This window comes from Halichoerus grypus, chromosome 5 (genome assembly GCF_964656455.1).
Source record: "Halichoerus grypus chromosome 5, mHalGry1.hap1.1, whole genome shotgun sequence".
NCBI classification, from domain to species: domain Eukaryota; kingdom Metazoa; phylum Chordata; class Mammalia; order Carnivora; family Phocidae; genus Halichoerus; species Halichoerus grypus.
In genome coordinates, this window is record NC_135716.1 from 154,888,669 (window position 1) to 154,898,304 (window position 9,636).

Genomic DNA, 9,636 nt, shown 5'->3' on the forward strand with positions numbered 1-9,636 from the left:
GGGTGCGCGTGGACAGGAAGAGGCAGAAGACCGAGCCTGCTGGAGGCAAGGAGGCTGGGGGGCCCAACGGAGGACAGGGGGCCAGCCTCAAGCAGGGGACCCGAGAGGGGTCTCAGGAGCTCAGCCCTACGTGGGGACAAGGACGAGCTGGACACGCGACGTGGAGGATCAGCCGTTCTGAAGTGGGGAGACAGCATCATATGTGAGCGCGCTCAAGGGCAGGACCTCATGGGGACGGTCACTCCTCTGCTAGTCCCTGGTGATCGCGTCCTGTTTGGTGACGCACTCGCCATAGGGAGAGAGGACACACTGATGGAAAGAACATGAGCTTTGCCCCCGGGCTGAGCTGGGTGAAGCTCACTTCCATCCTTGGAGTCGTGTGAGGCCAGAGTGCGTGTCCCCCGCAGTAACATGGGGTTGTGGTCCTTACCGCCCAGGATGCCTGGCCGCAGTAACGAGGGAATGCTCGGAAAGCACCTGGTACAACGCTTAGCACGTAGCAGATACTCACAGAACAGAAAACTACATCAGCCTGACTCTGGTCCTCCAGAGGCTTCCACGCCAAGGCAGATGACCTTTACAATTTCAGTGTATGCTAACCACACAGAGCCAGCCAACTGTCTCAGTTTAACTCATGAAAGGCCAAAGGTTTTCAGTGTCTGGGCCTGGGATAAGTGCATGCAATGAGGGCAGGCTAGTGGTCCAGGCAACTGGCAGGGCTCCCAGCAGGGGTGCCAAGGACAGCCTGCGCTCAGGGTTGTTTGGGGAGGAGGGGGCACCCCCCGCAGCCACACACGTTGCAGAGATCCCACCCCACCCCCACCCTGGGTGAAGTGAAAATGAGGCTGGTAGTAGGGCCTGGAGGTGCTTACATTTCCCGGGGAAGGAAGCAAACCACACGCCAAATGCTATGAGTGGAAAGAGGCGCAGAGCATTACGGGATGGCAGCTCTGGGTGCTTGGCCCCGCCTGGACACCGCGCTGCCGCCCAGCTGGGGGGCCTAAGGCAAGCCCTCTCCATTCCCAGCCTGTGCTTCCAGAGGAGAGGGAGTCTGAGTTGCAGGGGGAGTAAGACCAGCACCACCTCCTGAGCCCCCGACATTTCAGGTGGTGGCTGCCGAGTGCGCTGGATGGCAACCAACTGAATCAGACCCTCCCGATGGGCAGTGGGAGGGGGCCGGGGAAACAGCTCCAGTAATCCACCCGGAGGGAGGCGACGACGTGGACTCCCCAAACCAGTCGATGATCAGTGTGCGTCTGCTGAGCCTGGCTCTCTGCCAGGCACTGCTGGGCAGGAAGGGGCCGTGGGGCTCCAAGTCCCAGGCAGCGCGCCCACACCCAGGACGAGAGGGCCCAGGGGGGTCTCGCCCAGGAGGGAGTCTTTGGCGAAGAGCTTTCCTTAGCCAGCCCCATTTCTTCAGGTATAGTATGCTTTCCAAAAGCGCTTCCACCCATTATTTGATCCCTGTATCTCCCTCATGAACCCGACAGGGCCAGTGCCTTTATCCCTGTTTTATCTCAGAGAGGCTAAGGGACTTGCCCAATGTCACACAGCCTTTTGGTGGCAAAGGTAGAGCTAGAAGCCTAAGCTTCTGGTCACATACATGAAGGCACTTGTTAGGAAGTGTGGCACTCCAGGGCAGTTTCTAGTTAGCTCCAAACGGAGGCTGGGCTGGGACCCTGAGCGGTCCTGCTCTCCCCGCATGCCTGGGAGTCACTGGACTGCAGGGGACCGCAGGGGGAGTAGGAAACGCCCCCCAGGAGCGCCATCTGAATTCCAAACGGCTTTGGAACCTCGGTGAGGGAAGGCCCTTAGGGTAGGAGAGGATATTCTGACAGCCTGGAAACCTCAAATAGCAAAGAGGAGGGTTGCCCAGAAGAGCTTCAGAGGGGCCGTGAGCCTCAGTCTGGACCACAGAGTAGCTCTGGAGCCCAGTGCGAGGGAGGGATGCCCTGGACGGAGGGGTGTGCAGGCGTCCCCACATCTCTAAGGTCTCGCGCCCCCAGACTTCACTTCTGGGGGCAGCTGTGTGACCTTAAGCACTTCCCCTCTTTGGTTCTCAGTCCCCTCATTCATCAGGGTCCTCCTCAGAAATCAGGGTGTGGGGTGAGCGTGGCGCTGGTGCACAGGTCTGCTGCGCACTTGGCCCGGGGAGGTTACCTCCCGGCCTGCCCAGCGCCAACAGCTGCCTTGAGGACCAGACAGTTCGTGCGCAGAAAGGGTGCTCACTGCGTCCCCAGGAGTCTCCGCTCTGGGCCCCAGCCATGTCCTCTGTTCCCCCTGATCGTACGGTCTCCAAACTGCCTGTGATAGAAGAGGGATCCCAACGCAGGACTGACTTCTCGACAACTGTTCTAGGCCCCTTTTGAACTGGGGGACCCTCGGGCCGTCCCAGGAAGCAGGTCTGTGTGTCCGTGGATCCACGTGGCTCTGGCCTTCCCAGCGCACAGGGGGCCCAGTGTCTGCCCCGCATGCGGAACTGCCCCAGCCACTGGAGCTGTAGGCCATACCAGGGGCCCACGCCCCGGGCGGGCACAGGGCAGCCCTTGTCTGCGCAGCGCCTGGCACCCCCTCATTTGCATAGCCACGTGAAGAATGCGAGGGAGCAGGCTGGGGACAAGTCCCTGCAGAGGGGGGCCGGGCTGTGGGGGAGGAAGCCTACGGGTGAGGGCGGGGGGTCGGCAGCCAGGCCCTGCTTTCCCCCAGTGCGGTCCAGGAAAGGCAGGTGGGCCACTGGGGATGGAGGGGGCAGCCAGGGGCTGGCCCGAGTAGGAGCAGGATTGTGACATTCCCCCTGCACCCACGCCCAGTGGAGCCCACGGGGCCAAACTGAACGTGAGGGGATTGCTAATGAGCTGGAGGAGAGTTAAATATTCCCCTGCTCCAGAGGGCTGAGCTGGGGTGGGAGAGAGAAGGGGGAGGCGGGGCACTAGGAGGGGCAGCCCGAACCCTAGGAATGTGCAGAGGCCAGGGCTCCCAGCTCCTGGCTCCCGGTCAGGCTGTTCTGGAGCTGGGGGCCAGGGCCCGGTGCCTCCAGCCCCAGCAGGAGCTGCTAAGCCAGCCAGCAAGGGGATTAACGGGGCTGAACAGTCTGCCTTCCTTCGGGCTGATGCCAGGAGGTCGGTGCTATCTCCCACCTCCCTGGCCAAGCCCCTTGCTGGCTGGCAGCCAGGTCTGGCCCAGCCTTGAAGGGTCCTTCTTCTGCCCCCCTCAGATCTCAAACAGACCCCACAGTGCATATTCCCTGGCCTGGCCTCCCCTGCTTTTGATACATATGGCCCCCCAGAACCTGGGACTCTCTCTCCCCAACATCCAGCCCAGTCTCTCCACATCTGGCCTCAGAGCCCTCTCCAAAAAGTTCTCTCTGTTGTCTAACTTTAGTCTTACCTGCTGCAAAGTAGAATTCCATTTCTTTTCTGTCCTACAGTCAGAGGACAGAAAACCCCAAGGGTCAGGTCAGCCACGCAATAGCAAAATCCATCATCTCGGGGCTGGCGCTTGGGCAGGAATTAGAATTGTAGGGCATTTGCATGGTTCCTAAAGGGGGTTCCCTGGCAGGAAGGCCCTGAGGGCAAGCAAGGTCACTCCTCCCAGCCCCTCCCCTCTCTATCCCTGGGAGGTGGGGCAAGGGCACCCACCTGGGCCATGGCCCCGCCCCCCGCCCCCAGGGGGCTGGCAGGAGCTCTGCTGGAGACCCTGCCCTGGCTTAGGCGGCTGCTGTGGGCGGGCCCCTGGCCTTTCCAGCCCCTGGGCCTCCCCCTGCATTCTAGAGTCCAGAGCCGCTGCAGCCGCTGCTACTGCTGCGGGCCTGCCCCCTCTCCTTCTCAGCCTCTGGCCAGCGCTGCTCCCCCTCCCCCCCCACCCAGCAGCTCCTCTCACCTGGCCATGGCCCCAGCCCCCCCAGGGACCCTGGCCCAGCGCTGAGCCCTGGAACCTGCAGCCCCCTCCCCTGGGCCATGGCCAACTCAGGCCTCCAGCTCCTGGGCTACTTCCTGGCCCTGGGTGGCTGGGTGGGCATCATCGCCAGCACAGCCCTCCCGCAGTGGAAGCAGTCCTCCTACGCGGGCGACGCCATCATCACGGCCGTGGGCCTCTACGAAGGGCTCTGGATGTCCTGCGCCTCCCAGAGCACCGGGCAGGTGCAGTGCAAGCTCTATGACTCACTGCTCGCCCTGGAAGGTAGGCCTCCCTCCAGCTGGGTTGGGAAGGTGGGATGTGGGGGAAGGCGAGGTCCAGAGCAAGCTTGCCCACAGCCTGCGACCTGCGCTGGGCTCCATTCTCCAGCCCCCTGCCCGCGTGCGCTTTTGAAAATCCAGGCCCGCCTGGTGCTCCGTGGAGGGCAGGGGCTCCAGGCTCCGGCAGCCATGGGTCCAGATCCCAGCTCTGCCACTGTCACCTTCAAGGAGTCGCTAACCCTCTCTGTGCTCTAATGTCCTCGTCTGTAGAGGGGAGCACTAGGACTTTACAGGACTGTGGAGGGTTCAATGAGATAGATGAGTGCCTGGCCCTCAGGCTCCCCTCCACCTCCCCCCATACTCTGCAGCAGACACACTGTGCACACACACCTTCATGCCAGGCCTGCCACCTAGACAAGCACGCCTCCGTTTGGGTGTTCCAACGCACACACGCACACACACACACACACACGCCTGTGCACACAGGTGCTTGGGCACTAGGTCCCTCTCCTCCTGGCGTGTGCATTTGAACTTGACAAGTTGGCTTGTAAATAGGCAGCACCACAGCTCCGTCCCCGGCTCAGGGCCAACCCACCCAGCCTCTGCCCAGGGCGGCGCAGGCCTGAGCGGGGCAGCTGTCACACGGCCCTCCCCCACGACACCCGGCCAGGCGGGTCATCTGGTCTCCTTCAGCGACCCAGCTCCCCCGAGCTGCCCGCGGCCCAGGACTGACCTGCGCACAGGTGTACGGCTGCCACGGGTGACTCAGAGGGCAGAGGGAAGGTGACCAGGAGCCAGAATGGCTGGTGGGGAAGGTGTCCCTGCCTGAAAGCCAACTTGGGGCTGAGCTGGATGGACCTCAGACACCCTCACTCCCTCCTGCTGAATCTGCAAGGCCCCGGGAGGAACTGAGCCCGCTGCTTGGGAGGGGTGGGCCGGGCCCCAAAGGGAGTCCCACCGCCAGAGAGCAGCGGACGAGAGAAGTCCAACTACCCCGGCACCGCACACACCACCTGGAGGAACCTGCAGGGGGAGTGAACGGCGGGTGGTAGAGGTGAAGCTCAGCCCCACACCCTGTCCTCACTGTCCCCTCACACCTGCTGCAGGTGGCTGCCCAGGGGGAGCTTCCGGCCCCTGCCCCAACCCCTTCCCTGCTGCGCTCCTCACACCTGCCCACTTCTCCCAGAGCCTGCTCAGTGCCCCCTGCTCTGCCCAGGTCACATCCAGTCAGCGCGAGCCCTGATGGTGGTGGCCGTGCTCCTGGGCTTTGTGGCCATGGTCCTCAGTGTGGTCGGCATGAAGTGCACTCGGGTTGGAGACAGCAACCCCATCGCCAAGGGCCGCATCGCCATCTCTGGGGGTGTCCTCTTCCTCCTGGCAGGTCAGTGTCCCTGGCTCCCTATCTGCCATCTTGGTCATGGCAGGTGGCCCCGCTCTGGGTGGCCAGCCGGGGGCCAGAGTAGAGCTGAGCGCTCCCTCCTCTGTCCTTAGGCCTCTGCACTTTGACAGCCGTCTCGTGGTATGCCACCCTAGTGACCCAGGAGTTCTTCAACCCCAGCACACCTGTCAATGCCAGGTGAGGGCCAGCGCGTGGCTTGGACCAGGGAGCTGGGCCTCCCGCTCCGCTGCCTTTGTCCAGCAGGACACGTGGAGGAAGAAACGGGGTAGGGGGGGCCGCAGGTGCTGTCACGGCGAAGCTGTCTGGAGTGGGGGGCCAGGCAGGGTGTGGCTGAGCCCTCTGAAGGGGCCAGAGTCCCGTGGAGGACACCGCAGGAGCTCAGCAGCCTGGATCCGGGTTGAAACCCCAGATCTGGGCGCGCTGGCTGTGTGAAGGGCGAGTTCCGGTCAGATGGAGCTGGGACCCAAGGACCCAGCTGACGTGGCTGTGAGGGCTCAGTGAGATGTTGCGGGGCGGGCTCAGCACAATGCCGGGGCCCTGGAGAGCACTCAGTAAAGCCCTCGTTGTGACTTCTGCCCAAGGTGACAGGTGCATTGGGCTGGGAGATGGAGACTGGACAAGCGGTAAGGCAGATGTGGGGGGGCCTTACAGCCGGAGGGAAGATTTGGTTCCCCATCCTGGGGTGGAAGGCAGCCAACAATCCTTCCGGCTGTGGCATGCAGCACGATGGGGAGAGGCTAAGACCGGTAAGGTGCAAAGGTCTGCAGCAGGGCTTGGGGCCCGAGGCTCGCAGTGCAGAGTAGGTTCAGAGATGTTTAGGAGCTAGAAGGGCCAGGACTAGGAAGGCCCAGGGCGTGAGGGCCGGATACGGGGCTCTGTGAAGAGCCTGGGCCCACCTGGCTCCACCCCGCCTCTCAGCTGTGCCCGAGCAGAGAATGGGACAGTCTCAACCCCAGACATTCCAACAGACCTTGGGCCCTGGGCTGGAGGGAGAATGAGAAAAGGTACCCAGGCTATCACAGTCAGGAGGGCCGGCTGGAGAAGGCAGAGGTGGGGCGGGGGAAGAAAAGGAGACCACAGGCACGGCGCTCGTCCCCTGGGGTTGGAGCTCTACCCACGAAGATCAAGCAAGAGGCAGCTCAACTCAGAGACAGACGCCAGGCTGGCACTCCTCCCTGTCCCTCCAACACTCCCCGAGACAGCTGGTACACGGGCCGTGCTGGGCCTGGGGGACACGGATGAATCCGGCGCTGTCCGCCCTCGGGGCGCTCTGCGGGGAGCCAGGCAAGCCAGGAGCTGAAGGCCACCCAGGAAGAGTCAGCAGGAGGCACATAAGGAGGGGTCAGGGAAAGCCCCTGGGAGGAGGTGGCCCAAGTGGGCCCTGAAGGCAGAGGAGCGGAGGAAGCGCAGAAGGGGGGACGCTCCAGGAGGGGGCGCCTCCAGCAAAGGCACGGAATCGGGGAACCCCTGGGCGCCGCAGAGCGGGAGTGGGGGGTGCGCAGGCTGGCGGCGGCCCCGAGGCAGGGAGTCAGGAGCGCCAGGTGGAGGGACCGCTGTGCCCCCGAGGACCGCGCGAAGCCCGGGCTGGGGGTTCCGGGCGCCGGAGGGGGACTGAGAGAAAGATGGCAGGGATTGCCCTGCTCCTCCCCACGGGACTCGGCGGCCCTCCCGCACCCCCGCCCCTGGCCGGAGGAGGAAAGGGGCCCGAGTCTGGGCGGAGCAGGCCCACCCTGGGCCTGTGTCGCCTTGGGTGGGGGTGATGTGCTGCGTGGAAGTCGGGAGGAGCGATGGGCCTGCAGCGGAACTTCTCCGAGAGACTGAGGAGGCTTGGGAGGCCCCCAGTCTCAGCTCCCCACCCCCTGCACGCCCCCCGCCCCCACGGGGGATCCCTGGGGGAGGGCAGGCTTGCAGCCACACCTGATGCTGTCCTCCCTACCCCTTGCAGGTACGAGTTTGGCTCGGCCCTGTTCGTGGGCTGGGCGTCCGCCGGCCTGGCCATGCTGGGGGGCTCCTTCCTCTGCTGCACGTGCCCGGAGCCTGAGAGATCCAACAGCAGCCCGCAGCCTTACCGGCCTGGCCCCTCGGCTGCCGCCCGAGAGTACGTCTGAGCCCGGACTCCGCCGGCCCCTGCAGCACCCTGGGCAGGGCCAGTAGGGCGCCCCGCGAGCTCCGTTAGGGCTCTGAGCAGCTTGTCCCCACACAGGCACCCACCCTGCGCTCTGAGACTCAGACCCAGACACTCAGAGGGAGGCCAGAGGCAGGCCCCAGCCCACAGGTGCACACGCCTGTCCCGCTGCAGGCGTGGACCCGTCTGCACAGCGCACGGGCACCAGCAAGTACGTTTGCCATCCAGGCGCCGGCGCTTTCCCGGGGTGGCACACGAGTGTCTGCTCTGTGCTGGGCCCCGGGGACACAGCCACAAAGATGGCCCTTGGTGCCCCATGCCCTGGGGTGGCCAGAGCCTTCCCGTCCCCAGGCTGGCAGGCTCCTCACAGCAACCCCATGCAGGGGGCAGGGCCAGGATGATGAATGTCCCCCTTACACACGAGGAAACAGGTTCAGGGACACCAAGAGGCTTGGCCCCACCGTTCCTGAGTTCAGGTCTCAGGCTCTTCCAGTCCGCCCAGCAGCCCGCGGACACCCCCGCGCATGGCTCGGCCAGCCCGCCCCCAGGAGTGGGCCCCAGGGAGGGCTGCCGTGGGTGCCCGGGTCTGACTGCGCTGGTCAGGCCCTGCGTCTGGGCCCGCACCCCACAGCCCCTGCCCCACCCTGCTGCTCACCCCACTAACCAGCTCTCCTCTCTTTTGACTTTCAGACCAGTTGTTAAGTTGTCCGCCTCCGCCAAGGGCCCCCTGGGTGTGTAATGTCCAGGTCCCCAATCTGACTCTGTCCCCCCGGCCACACTTAGGCCGTGTGTTTGGTATTGTTTGGAAAGAGAAGTGAACATCCAGCTCCAACTGTGGTGTCATTTGGTGTGCCCCTGGCATGGCCACGGTGGGTCTTGGCTCGGAGAGGTCAGAGCTGGTCCCTGGGGTCTTCGGGCAGCAAGACGGGGAGACAGACCTGCAGGGTGGGTTACATGGCACATCCGGTGCCAATCGGGGCTCCAGTAACCTCCCTGGCCTGACACTTACCTCAGAGCTGGGTTGAGGGGACACTGGAGGAGCTCACTACATGGAGAGGGACCTTAGGGCCTTTCAGCCACGAAGACTGTCCTGAGCAAGGTTGCAAGCCCCCTAATGCTGCCCCTTCTTCCACATCCGCCCTTCCTCCTCTCCAGTCTGCCGAGGTCCCCCTACATCCCCGCCCTGGATCCAGAGTAGAGAGGGGCGGCCTCAGGCAGAAGGGTGCGGTCCACGCTGGAGGGGCTTTCGGTCTGGAAGTATAGATACTACCTTAGTGTAGAAGGAGGAGATGTCCTCAGAGAGATGTAGGGAAGATTAACCCAGATCAGCACCTCCGCTCACGCTCAGGCCTCGCCAGCCCAAACATCCTCCCTGGCCCCGAGTCTCTGGCCACTGGCTACCCTCTGTCTCTCATCTGGAAAGAGCTGACCATAACTGCCCCCTGCCTTCCTCATGCCCTCCTCAGCCAGCTCTGTCTGGCTTCCTCCAACACCTGCTGGTGACCAAGCTCTCACCAACTCACTGAATCCCAAGGAGGTAGCTGGGCCTTCTCCCCTGAGCGTGGCTCGAGGGAGGTGAGGTCAGACAGGGTGACTGTCATGCACGCTCGGAGGTCAGGGATGGGAGGAGAGGAGCGAGCGGTGGAGCGGCTGTGGGACTATGGGCGCAGGGCCCCGGCCTGGCCACGGCCGCACGTCCACGGGGCGCCTCAGGAGTGGCCGTTTCCTGCGGCCTGGCCAGCCCCTGGCTCCGGGGGTGGGCGCCTGACCCCGCGTGGGTTTACCAGAGTCCTGCCCCTCGAGTTATGAGTGAGGACTACAGAAGAGTCTCTCTGGGTGCCAGAAGCTATAATGTGGGGAGCTGGTGCCCAGGCTCCACATCCCGCCGGAACTGGCCTGGGGTGGGCCTGGCGTTGAGCTCAGGTGCCTCCTGAGGG

The 9,636-nt window shown here is 64.1% G+C and overlaps 1 protein-coding gene across 1 annotated transcript; it reads left to right on the plus strand.

Annotated features, from left to right (window-relative positions):
- The first annotated feature begins 3,943 nt into the window (after window positions 1–3,943).
- On the plus strand, window positions 3,944–7,726 carry CLDN19 (claudin 19). The gene is made up of 4 exons (XM_036079189.2): window positions 3,944–4,179; window positions 5,392–5,556; window positions 5,667–5,751; window positions 7,520–7,726. Exons 1-4 carry the CDS (start codon window positions 3,957–3,959, stop codon window positions 7,680–7,682), a joined length of 636 nt encoding a protein of 211 aa, XP_035935082.2. The 5' UTR covers window positions 3,944–3,956; the 3' UTR covers window positions 7,683–7,726.
- The last annotated feature ends 1,910 nt before the right edge of the window (window positions 7,727–9,636 follow it).

Excerpts from the sequence above, each read along its gene's own strand:
- CLDN19 (XM_036079189.2), top strand. The coding sequence starts at position 3,957 with ATGGCCAACTCAGGCCTCCAGCTCCTGGGCTACTTCCTGGCCCTGGGT. Across the intron at positions 5,557-5,666 it reads TGTCCTCTTCCTCCTGGCAG|GCCTCTGCACTTTGACAGCC; the intron begins GTCAGTGTCCCT and ends CTCTGTCCTTAG. Across the intron at positions 5,752-7,519 it reads AGCACACCTGTCAATGCCAG|GTACGAGTTTGGCTCGGCCC; the intron begins GTGAGGGCCAGC and ends TACCCCTTGCAG.